Genomic DNA, 22,026 nt, shown 5'->3' on the forward strand with positions numbered 1-22,026 from the left:
GAGAAAGAACACAACTGACAGCATAATTGCTTGTATCACATACGAGATTAAACGTTTTTAAAAAGTCCAGGTACTGTAGAATCTGAGTTAGTATTAAACAAATATATTTAGCGTTTCAGAAGGTTGTTGACAAAAATTACAATACCTATAATATCCATTTTTAATAAAATATAAGTGGTATTTCAATCTGTCAATAATTCTTTAAACAGGCAACCTTATAATCCTTAAAACAATTTGATTTCCCTACATTTTTGAGAACCGAAAATATCTGAATACAGTCAGTTTTCTGAGTGTCCTGATCAAATCCTTTATCAATAATTCGATGGTTGAAAAAAGTTTTTTCTCAAGAATTCACACTCCAATTACTGAAGTTTTAAGTTATACCGATTAAGATTTAAAAAATGTTTGTAAGTTACTGCGGTTGATCTCAAATAATTTTCTTAACCGTTAAATCCTAAAATTATTTTGTTGATAAGTTTTTAAAAAGCCCCGGATACACCTTTTATACCAAAAGCTATGCGTAGGAACTCTGTGATCTTAACCTGTGATCCTTGTCCGTGGTAAAAGCTGTCTTTTATAGATCTAGAGGATTTATAAGCACTAGTGCCATAATATTTTAATTTTGTCAACAGGTACAAAATTCTGTTATACTTGAAAAAGGGTTATTTTGTCAAATTAACTCCCATATACTCGATACTTATTAACTTTCCCGTTAACATTTGGTTTCTTGGAGATAACTAGAGAGGATAAATCCACAATGAAACACTGGATACTTCCTTTAGGGAAGTACTATAGGGTATCCTTTTATTCCATTATTTCTTATTATATCTTTGAGATAGGCGATATCATTTCTTGTTAATTTGGCACACCACTTCAAATGATCTAATCTTATTATGAGCTACTGCTGTCATTGCAATTATGTTATCTTTCTTTAAAAAGAATAAATTAGAATATTTGTAACAGTTGGACAATAATAAGTTTTCATCAGAATTTATTTGGTCCAAGCAAAAAGCTTCCTGTTGCAAAACTCTTATTCTGATATCATCAGTAAGATTTTCTAGTAACTATTATATTTATTTCGTTGAAGTCTTCATGTATCAGCTAATCTAATTGAAGAATTTTTATTTGAATATGATTTTCTATTGTTTTAATAAGAGTGAAGCCAAAACGGTTTGGTTTCTGACTACGATAACATAATTTCCTCTCTCATGTGATGATTTGTTGTCAATCAGCTTATTTAAATTAATTGCTAAATTTTCTGCAGAGATTTCCATGCAAGGTTGAAGTGTTAATTCTGAATGGTTTGTGAGTATTAAATCGTTTTTCTAGTAGTCTAGTAGCTTCTTATTGCTTCTTACACAACAATAAATGGATTACCTAATATCTCCATACGGTATCAGAATATTAAAATGTATAAAATGAAACTTATAAGGTAATATCTTGTATTTAAATATAACGCAAAATATATATTTAGTTTTATATCGGGCGATTTTTCAATATAGATATTTGGTGTGGGGTAGTTTATCCTGAAATTCGTTAAAACCATTACAACTTCAACAAAATTAAATTATAAAAATTTATCCAAAAACATTGGCTTACAAAAATTTATTGATAAATGGGGTAGAAAAAATAGTAATACGTATTACAATATAGAAATATATAAAAATAAAAGACAATATAGCTAAGCTATAATGATAAAAGAATCACTCTTTATAAGGTATAAACATAAACTTGAATAATAATGGTTATAACTAGTAAATAATAAATAAACGTTTATTTAAATGATTATTATTATTATTTATTTAATTCTAGTGGTCCAAACACCTAAATGTATCCTCGAGAACCAGTAACCCAAATAAAATTTAGATTATTCAGATACAACACTGCAAAAGAATAGTGTTGTTAGATTATTGCCCATTATATTGTTTTTAATAATAGTAAAAGATTCTAAATGATTTTTACATTTGAAAATCCCCATCGTTATTTAAATGCATCACATTTTTTTAGATGAATAATCATAAAGCTATAAAATAAATCACACTATAATATTTACACAGGATAATAACTTATTTAATGGTAAACAAAGTCAATTTACAAATACATAAATTAACATTTAGTCTAATACAATTACTGAATACTTTCATAATAAGAAATACATTTTAATAACATAAAACATCGTCAGTCTCGTAACCGGGTGAACTTTTTAACACTTACACAAGTCATATTATAATGGTTGGGTACAATTAATTGAATATAATATTTGATAGTTTAATTTACAAAAGAGAAGAAAAATAAGAATTAAAATAGAATAGTGGAAAACATTTTTCACCTATAATCTATTTAAGAACAAACCCTTCTCTTTGCAGATACATTCAAGATATAATAAATTTTATAAGAATACTAAGATATGACATGCATAAGATAAATACATATTTAAATCCCATTAATTAATTGTACTCAAATATAACTTAGTTAATATGTTAACAAATATTATTACTTAAATAAATATTACTAATAGTATAAATTCGCAAAAAAAATGTATACAAATTAATTTTACTGTAAATTATAAGTTATATAAGTATTATACTAACAAAGTAGAAAATTATTAGAAAATATTTATTACAATAGAAAAATGCTTTTATTGGAAACAATAAATATTAATTTAAATTCATATTAAAAAAGTAACCTATTTTATACTCAACAAATAATAATAAGTAATAACACTATGGTAAAAAAAATAATACATTATAATGCATGTAAAAAAAAAAAAAAGTTACAGAGTAATTAACTATTATCTAGGTATGTACAATGAACAACAAATATTTACGGCCAATTATGTAATTCTAAGAAAAATTACACATAGTATGCCTTTCGGTATTCATGGGGCATTATACAATCATAATCAATCAAATATTGTTGTTTATCATGCTGTTGCTCTATATAGCTGGAAAAATACAATAATAAACAATTAAAAAAAACTTATAAAACATAATGAAAAAAATGTTGACACTAAACATAAACCCACAATGCAAATTCATAGTTTTGTATTTATATTTTATAAAAGGTTAAACAATTTTATGTTGTATACTCATTTTGTTTGCATGATTTATATTTAATTTAAAGTTTAAAATTTGAACTGCAATGCATGGATTACTTTGAATATAAATATAATTTAGTAATATAGGTAAAATTACTTATAAATAATAACTTATTCTACTTACTGGAGTAATCCTCTAATAAATTCAACAGCGTTAGGTACAAAGCTATCTAAGACATCCTTCACCAAGTGGAAAAGTTTGGGTAGTTTCACTGTAAAGATTCATGTTGTACATATATTAAAAAAAGTTACTAATAAATGTGTAGATATGATTTAAAAAAATATACTTACTAATAAATCTGAGGAAGTGAGGAAGTCCATAAATGTGACACATAGATATGCCAGTATTGTTATTTAAAACCTGAAACAATAGACAAAAATTAATTTTAAGTTTAGCGGAACTCTGGTCATCAAAGCTAAATCTTAATTAATTTAAATGTAATTTTGTTTTAATTGTTATTTATTAGACGAATAAATTGTATATAAGTATGTCAAGTATACCTAAGAGCATAATCTTCTATTTATAATTTCTAGCAACTTTAAACATACTTTTTTTAAATATTTAAAATCTTAATCAAGCTATTTTTAATATTTAAAAAACTAAACGTTGTATTGAAATTCTGATACTTGTATCATCTCAAATACATAAAACCACAAATTTATACGTAAATTAAATTTAAAAAATAAAATGTTTATGTTGGTAAATCGTTGTTTGAAACAAGAGACTTTTACACGTATAAGATAGGCAATTACGACGAGTAAAGCCCGATGACGTCACACGTCTTTTTTCAAATGCTCATAACTTATTGGATAATGTGAGTAGAACTGTAAAACCTATACCATTATTCTTATAATTGAATATTCTTACGAATAAAAAAAACTTATTTTTTGTGTTGTGTGCTCCTTCAAAAATACAAAAATTTTAAAGCGTATCTCGTGATACAATAAGATTTTAACTACTTATTACAAAATTACATCTCTTAAATCCTTTTATTTAACTTTTTAAGCTATTGCATAGCTTTTATCGCGGGCGGCGTGGTGACTGAAAAACAATTTTTCGTAACGAAAAAGTGTGACCGTAAGCGCTAAGCTCCCCCTCTCTGTCTACCGCGCGGCGAACCGAACCAGTGTTACCAGATGGTATGATCCTGGTGAAGAAATACTATAATATTCTTTCTAGTGCGACCCCCTCCTCTACCACTAATGTAAAGGATGTTATAAATTTAAAAATATAAAAACACTTGATTCTTGGAAACGGCGATTGTAAACTGCGCCCGTGTTTATATCGAGTATAAAAAAGTGACATTTAAACTGCGCCGTGGTAAAATTTTTAACAGTTAATAGAACAAAATTAAAAAATAAAAATCAAAAATATATATAATTTTAAAAAGTACAATATTAAGACAAATAATAACATTTCTTATTTATACTTTGTTCATTACAGCCATATTATAATATGGTTTAAATTTTATTCAGTGATTCTATCGTCATCATCTACCGTTTTTAAAAATGCTGTGCAAGTTTTCCCTTGAACTTAGGCCGATTTATTTTATGAAATTTAAATTTTGAAATTATTTTCAAGCTCTTTTCGCGCTGTGGTACGAATTTTTCGGCCATCGCGACTTCACTGATTAAAGTACTAGCAGACCTATGCCGGATGTAGTGATAATCATCAGTTATCGTATACCGCAATAGTTATTTGATAACGTATTAGTAATTTTATAAATACTATGGCTTTGGACAAAAATACATTTTGATCAAAAAAGTACACATCATAGATTTACTTTAATAAGTTAAAAGTTTTGTATAATTTACAAACGCGGCGCAGCTTACATTTTACCTTTTTAACATAGATACAAATTTAGGCGCAGTTTATGAAAAAAAAGGTCATTTGGGCACAGTTTACATATGCCCTTTGGAAATATTAGACGAAAATTAAAATTGTATATATATATATTAGAATATTTTTATACTTATATACTTTTTTGATTCATTCACATTATGGTGTTCCACATTTCATAAATTTACGTTACTGAATAGTACTTGAGTATTATGAAATTAGTATTAGAAAAATAAGCACCTATTGCCCTTTTATCATTACGTATTTTACATTATTTATTATTTTATTGCATTAAAATAGCTAAATTTTTAATTTCTAACGATTTTAGATTAATTCTATGTTAGTATTCGTTTCAGTTACTATCACTTGATCACATACCATTATATTGATAGCAGATTGTAAATATTGTCCAACCTATACATGGCGGCCGATTTCATTTATTGAAAATAGTCGGCTATCTATACTTCGGCCCACGAGAGTCCGACCGTAAAAACTTGTTCATCGCTGCGCATCGGCCCCCCTCCCATATACTGAACCATACCGATTGGAAGCTGGTCGACAACGATCGCCGCTGTATACACGTTGCCAAGTAGTAAGAATGGCACCATGGTAGGAGAAAATTCAGCCAGCAGACCTCGCCTGCGTCAGTATTGATGCGCTGCACGGTTTACGGTCGGACTCTCGTGGGCCGGAGTATAGTTTAGTATATATATCTGGGGTTATTACACAGTGTTTGATACATGCTGCGTTATCATTTTTGTTATTTAGTCTTATCCGTTGTTTAAGAAAAAAAAATCTCAAATAAAATATTTTTGTACGGTGTTTATCTACCATCATCGACAAAAAAAAAAATTAAATTAAAATATTTCAAACTATATTAACTTATTTATTTAATAAAAATAATTTTTTCGATCACCGCGCTCAGAAAAAATGTAACTTGAATTTATATCATACATAAATAAATAGTTATAATTGCATTATACGTAACTGCAAAATTGCTATACAAATATACAGTAGTCCCCAAATGCCACTCAGTTTTTTTAATGCATATTAATCCACACTCTAGTGATAAATAATAATAGAATTCACCACAATTTGAAATATAAGCTTTGTTAATTAAATTAACACTAAATGTTTATTTATTATTTACAAAACAAATTATTCGCCACTTATGTTCGGTTATTATTTTTATTGTATTCTGTTATTTGAACAACATTTTGTTCTTTGTGAAGCGTTCTATGCTTTCTGGTAAGGTGAACAAATAAAAACAAAAAACTTACATAATCATGTTTAGGCCTTTCAAGCGGATGTAACAACCACAAATACAACGAACAGTTAAAAGCTTCTAAAATAATGATTGCCATTTCTACGCACCTGAAATATAATAAGTATTTATTAAAAAAAATAGTAGTTATATTAAATAAAAAATAATTTATATACTAACTTATTTGTTGTAAATACATAATCCTTTATAATTTTGAATACAGTTATGTATGAAGGTACAATTGAAATCTAATAAAATAATAATATCAAATAATTTTAAGTTTTATCAATTATTACCAGTTTTAATTTTTTATAGTAATTACACTTACACAACGATCATCTTCAAGCATATGTTTATCTATAATTAATATTTCTTGAGCAAACTTGGGCAACTTAACGTTGTAATCATCAAGTGTCAACATTCCAAACCACGGATCATACTGAAAAATAGAATAAATTATGAACCATTTATAAATTATAAGCAATAGAATTGTCTTTTCAATAGTAATCAATGTGTTATTAGATAACCTATTAATATGGGGATCATAGACTAATAACTACAAATCTATTCTCAATATTTTAGTTAATAATTGGAATGTACTTAATTTAAATATATTATCATATTTTTTAAAAATGAAATAATTTATTAACTTTACTAGCATTTAAATATGAATCAACATTTCCAAACAATTTTTTTTCTAAACTATGAGAAGATTATTTTTTAATGTCAAACATTTTATGGCGCGGTACGGAAATGAAACCGATAATTAGCATGACGACGCACCACGTGGCTCGTCGGCTCAATCCGCCTCGGTCGGCGATTCCTTCTCTTAACCGTACACTGCTTTTGATGCGCATATAGTAACGAAGGGAATTGGAGCATGGAACATATTATAAGCGAAACTGCGAAAGTCAAACAGCTTATCGAGATTGTTAACATTTTGCCGGAGGCTCAGCATGATGTTGGCAGTGAAGGCTCACAAATAGAAACATAATAAAACACGTTTTAATACGGATTTAAAATGACTTTACGGTTACAACACCATGCCGAACCTCCGCCTGCCTATACGCCGATCATACAGCAAAATGTCAAGGTCAACTAAAATATTTATCAGTTAATAATAGGATTTTTATAGCTGTCGGATTCACTATGGTAAGTAAGGAGTCATTCAAATTACCTATGTTTTTGTTACAAAATTAACTTGCAATTTAAATTTAAAACGTTTTTTTTTAACCAACGATCACTATAAATGTCATACTTTATTCATAACTAATAATTGTTATCGACGTACACGTAGATATGCAGTCGTGATAATCGTTATGATTATTTTATTGGTATACATGAGTATAATAATAGAACGGTGGAGATGTACATTCGAAGCTATTTGGATTACCGCTTCTTTGGGATTAGTCTATATTTGGATTACCGCAACGCTACTGAATTTAAACACAGTGTGTTAATTTGAGTGAAGCATCGATATATAAACTGTATATTCTAATAAATATACAATTAATATATAATTGTATTTTATAAATATGTTTCTATATTTCTATAAGTATTTTGTATGGTTGAAGTGTATATTTGTAATGTCTTTGTATATTTTTTTAACTATTATATATATACATGACAAAAAACACAATAGTTTTATGAACTGGATTTAAAAGTTATTACATAATCACTTAATTTTAAATATACTTTCCAGAAAACGTTATTTAATCTTCCACATTTGCTAGGTGTCCCCGTCACGGGACGTGGTTTTTTTTAGTAGTTTATTCATTATATATCATTATATCATTCAGTATAAACTTAATTCAGCATTTAATAATATATAATAACCATACAAAAATCTACATTTTTTTTAAATATTTAAACATGACTAATTTATCCAATACACCGTTTATAATGTATCGTTTGGTTATTTTGTTATTTGTGCCATAATTTATGACGGCATTCAATATCATATTATTCACTATATAATACTGAGATGGTACACCAAACAAGCTTGTATTTTAATACTATCACAGAATAACCAGAAGGGGACACTGGCTGAGAACTTAAAAATACTGTTCAAATCTATTGGAATATCAGTGTATCCATAAAATCACAAAAATGTAAAATTAATTTTGTCTGGTAACACTGATTTGCCAATTTTATAGAGCTTCGGACAGTTTGGCAGCATACATTTTTGTAAACAATAACAAACGTTATCGCGTTCTTTAGAATATTTGGAATATCAGTCTAGCTAGGAAAATAAAATAATGGGAAATATCTTTCTACAGGCCACACCGATATTCCAACAGGTGTAGCAAATCTGTGATCTATAAGAACCCGTGTTAAACTCAAAAAGTATCCCTTCTGGTTATTCTGTGATACTACAGTCGGTGAAACGAAAACAGGCGACTGACCGCCGCGATCCAAGCGGATTATTTACTGTAGTGGTTATCGAAATACAATTATTCGTGCTGCTCCGCCGCCGTTCCGGAACGCAATAATAGAATGAGACCACTATCTACACGGTGGGTGAGGTTCGGGGTACGATGGCGGCCACACGCCAGTCATCGTGTCGCCGACTATAATCACACGCCTCAACCTGTACTGCAACTACGGTGTAGGTGTGATGGTACACACAGATACCCAAGTGTTAAGGGCCCCTCGGTGTTTTAAATTTTATACTTTTATAGCTCACTTTAAAGCGGTGGCGTATGTAAAGGGGTAATGACCCCTTGACTCAGACTTAAAGTGAAATTAATAAATTGTATACATATTACTTTATATATTATACTATATTAGTATATTACATAAGACATTAACGTCAACCATGGACCATACCTACGTTGTTTTTGAGGTATACAATTTATTTTACGTTACTGACTGATACCATGGTGGCATGTCCATGTTTGAAATGGTCAAATTATAAAGGCACAGGATAATAGGAATATAGGACTCGATAAAATTTGACGTAGCTGAGTATCCGTATTTATGTTTATATAGTACGTAGATGGTACGTTCTATTTTTATAAATGGATTTCCGTTTATTGTTATATTTACATTGTTAAAAAATGTCATAAATTTATCATGGGTTAATATAGTAATGACCAAACATAATATGTGCGGTTGGTGACCACCTACCTTGAGGTGATATTACACAGGATAGTCTTCACACACCAACAACTGTTGGCTGGATATTAGAAAACAAAAATTTTTATTAACGGTTTTAACGCTTTTTTTAAATTTCACAAGGTATCACTTATATGGTGTCAGAAAAATATTATTTTATTTTATCTGTAATCATATACATTTGAAATGCACTCGCCTTTGGCGTATGAACGTTACCTAAAATATCAGGTTTTAATTTGCCGGTGGTGATAGGAGACGGAGTTACCAACCGCACATACTATAGAAAACGCTGTATTTTTGTAGTAGGTACCTCGTCATATCGTTGTTGTTATTTTTCATAAAAATGTTATTGTTTATTTGTTTCACATTAGGAGTTAAATTAATAACCCAAATTATTTCAAGATGAATTACGTAACATTAATTGTGTCAACTATTCAAAATCATACAATTGGTAGAATTAAAAAACCAAGTTTTTTTTTGTTCTTTTAGACGAAACCTCAGATATGCAAGGTTGAACCGTTTTCTTTATGTCTCCAATATGTAGACGATAAATTAAATTAAGTTAGGGAAGAATTTTTAAAATTTTTACCTGTAACTGATGTATCTGGAAAAGGTTTAGCTAATACAATAGAAAAAGAACTCCTGTTATTTGGGGTTGATTTGAAGAACCTAAGGAATTTTTTTTAAAAGGTTAAAACGTTATGAGGAATTAACAAGAATACGATAGATTGTGAGGCGTTGATGATGATTCATCGTAAATATTAAAAAAATTTTCAATATTTGTATAAAATAAAAAATGAATTTAACATAATATTTAGATGATAAATCAGTTAATTGTTTCCATGTGGATTCCTCAAAACATAGTCTATATCGTGTTCAAAAATGCTTAATTTATTATATAATGTCATAGTTAAAACCACCCAGCTCCCTAAAATATTTCTAGTTATGTTCATAGTAAATTGGCCCATAGTAAAAATAATTCTTATATACGCCACTGCTTTAAAGTACTTATTGTCAATTTGCTGTATCCTTATTAATCGGATAAAATAAAATTATTATCATTAATAATAGTTGTTGACAGTAATTGACAGCTGACGTTTTTCTTAGAAGCAGAAGTATTGAAATGTAAAAATGTATTATCATGATTATACATTGTTAACCACAAACAACTGGTATTTTCAATATTATAGTTACTGTTAGATATGATGTTAACTGTTTTATTTTAAAGGACCCATCTAAAGAAGTTACAATAGCTTACCAGATCCATTTATATTATTGGGTCATTAGAAGATAATAATATCATATAGTATGTTTTTGCGTAAACCACCCCCCTGTACTTCCACCGAAAACAAAGTGACTTATTTATTCTAGTCAAAATGATCTAAAACTAACGCGTCGTCAACTTCAAGCTGTACCATATTTAAATATTGACAATAATATCTTAGCAACAATAACAAACCACAAAAAACGAAAAACAATAAAATTCCACCATAATATCTCCAATAATTACATTAATTATATCAATTCGTTGTTCATTTGTAAGCAATCTATGATTTTGTGGAAATATTTATTTTAAATAGCTGCAAAATAATAGTAATGCATCAAGAGGAGGAGGATAATACAAAGCAATATAGATCGCAATACAGATCGACGAAAATGGGTCACGACGACAGTAGCGTTTCGTTCATCACAGTGGGTGAGCCTTCGGGGCGGCAGCCAACGACGCCCGGCAAGACCAACGTCCAGAAATGGCTGGCAGGCCTATTCGTACAGTCAGTGCGCAAAGGCGAACAGTTGTTGGAAGACGGTCACCTGGCTAAGGCGGCGGTCATATTTGCGAACGCCACGCTGCTCACCTACCGATCAGAAACATTCGCGGACGCAGTCCAACGAGTGTACCCCCGTTATTTTTACCGGCTATACGAACACCACATGATCATCATGGGCTATGGACACCTGTTTCCGGAGTCTGCGACAAACGCAAGTACCCGAGCGATTGGCGCAGTAATACGCAGACGATCACCGGTCGGCGGTCTCTTCGGTGTTCGTACAACCGACCCTGCTTACCGACCGCCATCACTGCCAGCGTAATAATGATACTCCAATCATTACCACACTAACCAATAGTTCTACCGTCGCGCAGAAAACGATAATTTTACAGCAGAAAATACACAATCGTTTAAAATTAAAGTTTTCATAAAACATTAAACAACACTTTTAAAAAAAAAAACCGAAAATTTAAATATAAATATTAAATAAATTTTACCTGTTATATTTTATATTATTACTACGTAGATGTAGATGCTATCGCGAGAAAAATACTTAAGTAATTTTCAGAGCTTCATTCACAATTTCATTTTAAGAATTTAAAAGAAATATCTAACATAGACCTGATTAATTTATCGTAGTTGAAAAAACTCTAAAACAAGACGAATGTTTAATTATACTAAGGTACAATACATAAACGTATATGAACACAACCTATAAAACCAGATTTAACCTATTCAAAATAATAACAGTATTGGGTGGCCAACTTGGTGGAGGAAAAGCCAGAAGGCGTCGTCTGACCGTCGCCAACGAAAAATCGTGATCTCATTTTTAAGACTAATAAAGAATATTGACCACAATTTTAACCAGTCGTTTGTCAACCAACTTAACGTTAACAAATTAGATTGTCCCAATAACACATTTTATACAAGTACGTTTTTCCGCGGGTTAAAATAACAAGCAAAATATAACAGTCATAAAATAAAAAAATAAAGTCATGTGTAATAAATTATACTCTTCAAAAAAAAAATACTTTAAAATTTAATGAATTATTAAAAAAAAAATATTGAATATTATACCAAATAATTATTATGTGACTATAGTCTATTCAAAATAAGAAACACACTCGGCGGCGACCAGTTTACGTCGGGCGGCGGTCAGACAACACCCGCGGGTACCCGTTTGTCGAATCCAATGCTGTGTTGTTAAGCAACGCCCATGCGCAATAGTCAGCCTCCTACTTTCTTATTTTGAATAGACAATCTATGTTAATAGAAATCAGATCTTTCAAGATCAATTAGCCTTAAAAGAAGTAGCAAGATCTGTGTATAAAAATAATTATGATTCTTATTTCTGATAATTAAATTCTGTTTTATGGTTACAATACAATAAACATACTTATTTCATTACTTCAAAAACTAGTTTTGCATAATAATTTCAGTTAATCTCAATTCTTTAAATACATTAAATATGAAAATTTAGCAATTTTTTCCACTACAAAATATGTCTATACACAAAATAAAACCATTATAAAATCAAAGAAATCGCTTTTCTCAAAATCATAAAAATACCTAATGTATATAATTATATTAATTCTTTAAAAACTATAAACTATTTAAATTTAAACTCACTTCATTACTCTTCTTGCCATTCTTCAATCGTTTTGTAGCATCATTTTTCTTATCTTTGTTAATAAGTGGTTTACTCATCTGCGATATTGCTTCATTAGCTTTTACCTTTGCAGCTCTTGAATCTAAATAAGTACACAAAAGAATGGAATTGAGACAACTAATGATTTCAATTTTAATTATACATTACAATATACATAACGATATTAATTAGTGAAATTGAAATTATAGAATTTTCCTTAAACATATAATGCAATTAGAAATTAGTGATGCAATGGTAAACATTTTTATTATAACTCACATAAGATCCTATTTAAATTTCAATGATTATTTTTTGTTTAATACTTTATTAAATATAATTACAATAATTAAAAAAAAAAAGTTCTTTAGTTCACGTTCACATAAAAGAAATCAAATGGAGCTTTAACAAAAGTACAAAAAAAAAAAAAAAATGATTAAATTTCAGAAATTAGTAGCCATCACATTTTATTATTATATCATAGTTGTAAATTACCTATAGTTGAGGACAAACAAAAAAAAACAAAAATAACTGAATAACCATGAATTATAATATAATAAAACATGAGAAATCTATGACTAAATCGTTGTCTAATACTTAATTTTAAGATGTTATTGAACAGTATATTATAGGAAACTTACATAATTTTTCATATCCAAATGCTTCAAAAATACTACGGTCTACATCATCAAAAGATTCCAGATTGTTTTTAGAAATTTTTCTGTTTTTAACATATTGATCGTCTGTAAACAAATGGAACATATATCAATAAATATAATAAAAATAATATAATAATAAAATAACCATCTGAAGTATGTGCATCATCGTTAGATTCTATTTGATGATTTGACAAAGGTATTGAGTTTGATGAACTGGCACTTCCGCATGACCAATTCCCATTGGATGTACGATAAATATTTGATTTAGAAACTGAAATATAGTAAGAACAATATTCAAAAAATATATACATTTTCATCAACCTAAAAACTACCTTACTATATGAATACAGTAAATTGCAATGTCAGAATTTTTTAGTGGCTAAGTAACTATTTATTTTAATAAGAAATATAATAATAGAATAATATAGAAGAATTATTTACTTGATATTTTATTAATTTAATATTAATTGAACAGTACAGTTGTTCCCGTAGAAAATAAAATTGAAAACAAAACATTAATTTTAATAATTATTAATTAATAAAACATTGATGTTTCACATTATGCTTTGTTAATCACCTACTATACATAAATAGTATACATAAATTAATAATCAAATTTGTTTAATTGTACTAAACTATTACATAAAAATATATTTTATAAATAAAACAAAATTAAAATGAAAATTACAAAAACTAAGAAACATAAATAATTTAACACAACTTAATCAACAAATATTAAAATAATAATTAATAAGTCATTTTTCTAATGGTATAATTTGAACACACAATTAATGGCCTACTCAACTCATTTTCCATGTTATAAGCTACATTTAACATAGTAATATTAATCACAATGTATGTATAAGCAATAAACTATTTTATTTATGTCTTCAAAAACATATGTTTATACACAGTATTAATTTGATTTATATAAATAAATGTAAAACAAATAACAATTAAAATTAGAACTCACTTGGTTGATAGCTATTAATCACTTTATCGTCTTTGTCAGGGAGAATATCTACAACATGTGATTTCTTATCTTTAACTTCTTTGACACAATTATCTCCTAAAACCATTAAATATGAATAAAGGTGAAACGTTTTTAGAATGTACAAATTTAACCCTACCATCAGTAACTTTATTTTTATAGTTATTAATTTTCTTCTTATTAATTAATACAGTTGTTTGTATAGTTGAAGTAGTAGTATCAGAAAGGTTACTATTATTCAAAGTAAGACTATTGGAAGTTAAATCTGAAACAAAAAATAATCTTTTAAACAATAATAACTTGAATTTTGTTTTGTATATATTGTATATTTAAGTTAATATTTAATAAATATCTGTATAATAATTCTATCAGTGAAGTATTATGATTTAACAAGTATGTTTTAAAACCTAATTTGAACTAAATTATAACTATGCATTATATTAAAATGACATCGAGAAATAAAACCTTTACCAATCCAAAATAAAATAATAATAATAATAATAATAATAACAAATATGATAAAAACTTAACAATATTAGTTTTTTAATTTAATTTTATTAAATTGCAAAATTACATAGTAAATTATAATTCTAAATGAACAATACATTTAAATATAATATATAAATAAAGTCAGTAAACTGCACAAATTTAAAATTGAATCATATAAATTAAAATTCACATTCAATTCAAAACAAGCTAATTAATACCAAATATTGAATATAATAAAATGTGGTCATTAATTTTAATAAATAATACAATTATTTCAAATTAAAATCACCTAGTCGAGAGCCACCAACTACATTATCTTCGCTGTCACTATTTAAATCTACATCATTTGACTTTTTCTTTGTATGTTTCTTAAACCCTTTTGACTTATGTTTTTGATCAACTGCTAGATCTATAGGTGATTTAAATAATTAGTATACAAACAATATCATAGTTGAAATTAATCTTTACCTTCAGTTGCTTCACGTTCTCTGATAAACTCATTTGACTCAGTTGTTGATGTCGAAATCGATGTTTTTTCTATTCTAACTTGACCTTCTCATAAAAAAAATATTATTAATTAGTATGAATTATAGTCTAGTCATCAAATAATCAACATTACCATCAAAAATATAATTTTTATGATCTTTGATTCTCTTTGTTTTAGTTGTCACATTTGTTGATGAACTGCAAGCTTCAGGTTGATTAGCAATACCATCTGAAATAAAAATTATTACAAAATTAAATTGACAATGTTTATAACTGATCAATTACATTTAAACTAATCAAAGTTGCAAGGTAAAATCCACACATAATTTAAGTTAAGGTTAAAAAGCATAAAAATAAAAACTAAATTATTCATTTTGTATAATTAAATTGAAAAGAAAAAAATATTACACACCATCATGATTATCAGCATTAACATTATTTATATCGTCTAATTTTACTGACTCCTGAGATTTACTTTTTAGTAATTTTGTAAAAACATTTGTCTGTTTGAGGTAACTACTTGGCAAACCTATAAATTAAATCATACGTTAGTAATACAAAAATATTATCATCCCCATCAATAAATAATTATTACTCTTAGTTAATTTCAAATGTCCATCATGTAATATCTTATTGTAGGACTCTGTTGTAGATGTTGAAGCTTTAGATCTCCGATAATCATCTGAAAATCATTATAATTAGTTTATATGGTATAATTTTCATCAGAAAATGCAGTTATTTATCTACTATACCTATACAGTTATTATTATAAAAAATGAATGTACGAACAATATCATGATCAGAGGTGACCTTAAAAATATATAATGGTGAATGAAAAGACGTGTAAACTTAAGAATTATCAATTTGATTTTGAAATTCCCAACTTTTAAGTAGAACAAATCAACTAAATGCAAACTACAAGTCTAATATTGCTACAAGTGGAGAGTATGTCACATCCTTCACAACCCTCTAATCAGTCTGTCACAAATCATATTAACAAACTTTTAAAATCCTTACCCTCAGTTAATTTTTTTTCTTTGTCATGATTAATTCTTTTTTTTGACTCTTTTGATTTTCGAAAATGATCTCCTTAAAAAGCCATTATTAATTAGTATGCATGATGGTTAATTAATTTATCAATATTACCATCAGAAACATCTTTTTTAACATTTTTAGTTTTCTTTTTTTTAGATACATGAGATGAATTTGATGAACTGCAAGTTTCAGGGTGATAACTTTCATTGGAAATCTTATCTTCTGAAATAAAAGTAAATAGACAAAAGTTAAATATACAATGTCTGTAATTATTGATTAACTACATTTTAAAATTAAAATAAGAAAAATACATAATTAATAAATTCACAAAATTTAAAATGTTATCAGCAGGACTCAAACTTAATGCGCTAATAAATTATGAAATATGTGCTGACATATGCACTAAAAAAATCTTAAATATGCAATACTAAGCAGTACAATATGCATTTATATTTTTTAAGACATAAATATATTATACATAAGAATAAACTAAAAAAATTTAGTAATAGTGCTTTGATATTTTTATTTCAGCCCATCTTTGAAAAGGAAAATGCATCTAGTTCGTACTTTGGGGGGTCAAAAGTAGAAAATTTCTGGTATACTCAGTACCACGTGAGAACGCATACGGCGGCCGACCGAAAATCGTTGTTTTTCGCGCACGAGCATCCCCCTCCACTAAACAATCTCAAGCCGAAACAAATCGTTCACTATTGGAACTAGTCAGTTACATTACCGTATGTGTTCTTTCGTGGTATGGTGGAAGAAATTTGGCCTCGAAACGACGGAGCGCGATCATTTGGATGCGTGAACCATATGCGTTCTCTCGTGGTACAGTTTATTATAAAAGCGTCAGGTAAAACCATGGAAAAGTAACGGAAAATGGGAATTTTTACACATAACCAATTTTCGACAAAATCGATTTTTTTATTTTGCTGTAACTCAAAAACGAATCATTGTAAATACTTGAAATTTTCACCAAATGTTTATATTAGCGTTATCTTAATTACGATTAAATCTTCAAAATAGTTTAACAAAATCGCGTAAAATAACGATATATCCTAAAACGATTTAAAATACTTGTTGTTATTCAAAAAGTATAAGTCATAGAAACTTAAAACTTTCACTAGTAGTTGAGAAAAATAAATTACAATTTAAAATATAGGTATAAAGACAATATATCTGAGACTGACAAATCATCTCCGAACAGAATCGTTTTTCGTATTCAATGATACCTGTCATTTCATGCAAATTTATCACATTTATTATAGTAACCTACTTTCCACCTCTACTAAACAGCAGAGCGATACCCACTTGCCCGCCCTATTTTTATTTTTGGTTTGTAGATCATGAAGAAATATTATTCAATTATTCACAGTCCTACAACCATTTGTCGTTACAGTTTAAAATATAGCTGCAAAACGTCATCGCATCATCTATATTTTGAATTATACTTACTGATAATTAATTTCGATTTATCGACCCATTAAAAAGTTTATTTTTATCAAAAATTGTGTACACCACAAACAAATTTTTACTTTATAAAAATAAACCTTTTAACTGGCCCGATAAATTGTTATCAATCATTGGTATACTAAATTCAAAACATAGACAATGCGACGATGTGGGACGGTTCTTTATTATTATTATTTTAAAATTCTTTTAATCAATGATTTACTACTATAATATACATTAATATGCTTAAAATCTTTAAATATGCAAAATAATGTAAATTTTGCCAAATATGCAGCATAAATTTTTGTACTTAAATTGTATGCACTATGATACTAATTTGTATCGAATCAGATTTTTAATATGCAGTTTCCTAAGAAATATGCAAATACATAAATTTCCAAGACTTGGTTATCAGCAAAATAAGATTAACATTAAATTAAAAATCACAAAAATAAAAACATAATTACTTATGGTTTTTAATTTAATTTTTATTAAATTGGGAAGAAAAATGTTACTTACTTAGTTTATGATCAGTTTTTAAGTTATCTTTATTAAATGCATCTTTTGTTTTACTGCTAAGTTTTTTGTAAGATTTTGATTTTATTAAATAATTATCTGGTAAATCTATAAATTATACGTCATATACTAGTACTATAAAAAAAGTAATATTATCATCACCGTCAATAAATGATACCTACCTTTAGTAAATTTATTGCATTCACTATGTTTCTTATTGCTGGATTCTTTTGTTGTTGTTTTTTTTGATTTCCAAGAATGATCTTCTCCTAAAATTATTATTAATTAGTTTATATAACATGTAAATCAACAAAAAAATTCTACCATCAAAAATTCCACTTTCACAATAATTAGTTTTCTTCTTTTTATTTGTCACGATCGTTGATGATGTTGAACTACAAATTTCTGATTGATTGCTTTGATTTAATATAAAACAATCATTAGAACTATCATCTGAAATTTTAAAAATCATTAATATGGAGTAATTAAATTTTAATGTGATACTAAAAATATAATTTCTAAAGAAAGCTAAATTCAAAAAATTAATATTAAAGATTATTATTGAAAATCTTCAAGACAAATAAGATTTATGAACAGTATCAAAATATAAATTAACTCGATAAATAACCTTAAAATATAAATTAATTTAATTTAATTAAAAATACATAAATATAATACTCACCTTCTTGGTTATCAGCTCCAGATTTATTTTTATCATTCAACTTTAATGAATTCTTTGATTTACCCTTGAGCATTTTTGCAATAACATTAGACTGTTTGATATAACTAAGTGGTAAACCTATAAAATTATATTATTAATTAGTGATAAACAAAAAAAAATATTATCAATGATTACCTTCAGTTGATTTTTGGGCTCTGTCATTAATTATCTTATTGTTAGACTTTGTTATTGAGGTTGATTTTTTTGAAGTACGAGGGTTATCTTCTCCTAAAAACATAATTAAATAATTCATAGAAAATCATAATAATCAATCAATTAACACTACCATCAGTAATTTCACTTTTGTTTTCTTTAAATTTCTTCTTTTTATTTGCCACTTTTATACTCGATGATGAGCTTGTAATACTACAAGCTTCAGATTGATTATTTTTATTCATAATAAAACTGTCATTAGAAGTAACATCTGGAATAAAAAAATTTAACAAAATTATAAAAATAAAAATTTTACTTGAATATTAAATATTAATAAAGTACATATTATATAATTATTAAACTAAATATGTTTAAAATAGTATCTAAACATTTAAATTACCACTGATTTTATAATAAATGTAGAAAACATTTAATTTCAATAAAATGCAGTTTTAGTTTAATCTTAACCAAAGTTAACTTTGCAAATGTAACTTACCTTGATCATAGTCCAAAGGAAAATTATATTTAGCAGCAATCATTTTCACCTCTTTCGATTTAATTTTAGTATATTTTTCATAAGCATGTGGTTTTTTCAAATCATTAACTTCTAAGACAATAAGTTTGAAATTAATGTAAGACATGACATTATCATAAAAATAAAAATAAATGATTACCCTTAGTCGCTTTGCTTTTGTTATATTTATTTTGAATATTTATAATGTCATCAATGCTTGTTGATGAACTTGCTTTTAATCTTTGAACACGATCTTTGAAAAATATATATATATTAGTATAAATATAATAGTAAAATATTTAAATATATCTAAATAGTACCATCAGTATTTTCACTTTCAAGATTTGTATGTCTATTTTTTTTTTTAGACACATATGTTGATAAAGATGAACTAGAAGAACACCCAGTTTCATGATCATCGATTTGGTTTAATGCAAAATTATCATTGGAAATAGGATCTAAAATAAATATTTAATAAGAATTACATAAATAATTACTTAAATGAAATCAATAATTTTAAATTCAATGCAAAGAAATTCAAAAAATTAAAGTTCATTTATTAATTATATTAAATTAAAACTAAACAAACGAGACACCTTGTTGATTATTGGTAGCAACCGTATAAGTATCGTCAGAATCTATTTGAATATCCTTGGTTTTGCTTATTAATAATTTTTTAAAAAGTGTTGATGTTTTTAAGTAACTAAGTGGTAGATCTATAAATTATATAAAAAATAATTTATTATAAAAACCAGTATTATAGTCAATATTAATAGTCTTTACCCATGGTATATTTTGACTCATCTGTAGATGTTACTGCTTTTACTTTTCGGACATTATCATCTCCTATAAAATATTAATTAATACATATGAAAAAAATAATAAGTTGATCAATATAGAGTATTTTTTTTTTTTTTAATAAGATCTTTAATTTTTTTATTTTTAAATAATGAATAGATTGAAACTTATAAGCATGAAAAACTACAAGTTTAATTATTATTATATTGGTAATACTATCATTGGATTTAAGTCCTAGAACATAAAAAAATTTAATTTAAAACTGTAAGTTATATGAAAATTCCCTCAGGGAGCCACTAACTAGTGGTACGGGCATAGCGAACCCGAGGCCCCGAGCTCTAAACTGAACTGGCTTTAAATAGTTGGCTCAGTTTAGCATTGGCGTTGGGAAAGTGGCGCCCCCATCGCCCAATACACTTTGGTGTATTGCAATAGCCCTACCTTGGCCTTAACTGGTTGAGGTAGCAGATCCTCCAAGATGGGGGTTAAGCAATGGGCCAACGACCCATTCTTGTAAAAAAATAGTGTTTATAAACTAAAACCAAATAAGCCTCGGACACAGACTATTATGGAAAACCAACTGAAACGGAAAACATGGATTCAAGATAGGAACATGGAATACTAGATCGTTATTTAAACCTGGTGCACTGAAATCAATATCAGACGCTATTAAAAAATACAAGAATGTACTAATAACTGCATTGCAAGAGGTCAGGTGGCCAGGAGAAGGAAGCGTCAAAACAGAAGGAATGACATTATTTTATAGTGGTGATAAAAACGGTAGAAACATAAATGGGGTGGGTTTTTAAGTTAATGAACTTTTACTACCTCATGTAAAGCATTTTGAACCAGTAAGCGACCGAATATGCTACTTGCGCATAGCTGATAAATCTGGTGACCTAATATTAATATGTGTGTAATGCCCCCACTGAAACAGGACCCAATGATGAAAAGGGGGTATTCTACGAAGAACTAGAAAGAACGTATGATAAATTGCCAATCTACTGCTCAAAAATATTGTTAGGAAATTTCAATGCCCAAGTGGGAAATGAGACAATGTACAAACCTACGGTTGGAGGAGAAAGTGCTCATGATATTAGTAATGGAAACGGAATGAGACTTATTGAGTATGCTATCGCTAAGGACCTGATAATACCTAGAACTTTTTTTCCCAGAAAGCTTATACATAAGCACACTTGGACAGCTCCAAATAACGTTTACAAAAGCCAGATAGACCATGTTTTGATAAACAAAAATCATAGATCTAGTATTAGCAATATTAGATCACACAGAGGAGCTGATGGGGATTCTGACCACTTTTTAGTTCTAATCTGTTATAAAAAGTCAGTAACACGCAAACAGAAGTCGAATAATAAGAATACCTGTAGGTACAATATTGATAAATTATGTGATAATGCGACCATAGAACAATATCAAAAATGTATTGATAAACAACTAAATAAGTATAATCTAAATTTAG

At 27.6% G+C, this 22,026-nt stretch overlaps 1 protein-coding gene across 12 annotated transcripts in view; it reads right to left on the reverse strand.

The window, feature by feature from the left end:
* Positions 1-2,048: 2,048 nt before the first annotated feature.
* LOC132928448 (serine-rich adhesin for platelets-like) overlaps positions 2,049-22,026 on the reverse strand; it is a 54,546-nt gene continuing 34,568 nt past the window's right edge. For 10 of the 12 annotated variants that reach the window (XM_060993111.1, XM_060993110.1, XM_060993112.1 and 7 more), the window contains 29 exons: positions 20,532-20,594; positions 20,345-20,464; positions 20,069-20,206; positions 19,909-20,001; positions 19,731-19,841; positions 19,368-19,505; positions 19,217-19,309; positions 19,043-19,159; positions 18,685-18,813; positions 18,543-18,629; positions 18,364-18,468; positions 16,504-16,614; positions 16,375-16,446; positions 15,953-16,039; positions 15,770-15,886; positions 15,491-15,586; positions 15,340-15,423; positions 15,161-15,280; positions 14,522-14,647; positions 14,365-14,460; positions 13,537-13,662; positions 13,374-13,475; positions 12,717-12,838; positions 6,530-6,640; positions 6,382-6,449; positions 6,218-6,311; positions 3,389-3,458; positions 3,222-3,309; positions 2,049-2,944 (listed from right to left, as the gene is read on the reverse strand). In XM_060993111.1, coding sequence (XP_060849094.1) covers positions 2,854-2,944; positions 3,222-3,309; positions 3,389-3,458; positions 6,218-6,311; positions 6,382-6,449; positions 6,530-6,640; positions 12,717-12,838; positions 13,374-13,475; positions 13,537-13,662; positions 14,365-14,460; positions 14,522-14,647; positions 15,161-15,280; positions 15,340-15,423; positions 15,491-15,586; positions 15,770-15,886; positions 15,953-16,039; positions 16,375-16,446; positions 16,504-16,614; positions 18,364-18,468; positions 18,543-18,629; positions 18,685-18,813; positions 19,043-19,159; positions 19,217-19,309; positions 19,368-19,505; positions 19,731-19,841; positions 19,909-20,001; positions 20,069-20,206; positions 20,345-20,464; positions 20,532-20,594 — 2,975 coding nt within the window. In that variant the 3' untranslated portion in view covers positions 2,049-2,853. The remainder of the gene's footprint in view (positions 2,945-3,221; positions 3,310-3,388; positions 3,459-6,217; positions 6,312-6,381; positions 6,450-6,529; positions 6,641-12,716; positions 12,839-13,373; positions 13,476-13,536; positions 13,663-14,364; positions 14,461-14,521; positions 14,648-15,160; positions 15,281-15,339; positions 15,424-15,490; positions 15,587-15,769; positions 15,887-15,952; positions 16,040-16,374; positions 16,447-16,503; positions 16,615-18,363; positions 18,469-18,542; positions 18,630-18,684; positions 18,814-19,042; positions 19,160-19,216; positions 19,310-19,367; positions 19,506-19,730; positions 19,842-19,908; positions 20,002-20,068; positions 20,207-20,344; positions 20,465-20,531; positions 20,595-22,026) is intronic. The other 2 variants (XM_060993109.1, XM_060993113.1) reach the window with 2 other exon arrangements.

The sequence above is a fragment of the Rhopalosiphum padi genome, chromosome 4, assembly GCF_020882245.1.
Source record: "Rhopalosiphum padi isolate XX-2018 chromosome 4, ASM2088224v1, whole genome shotgun sequence".
In the NCBI taxonomy this organism is placed as follows: Eukaryota; Metazoa; Arthropoda; class Insecta; order Hemiptera; family Aphididae; genus Rhopalosiphum; species Rhopalosiphum padi.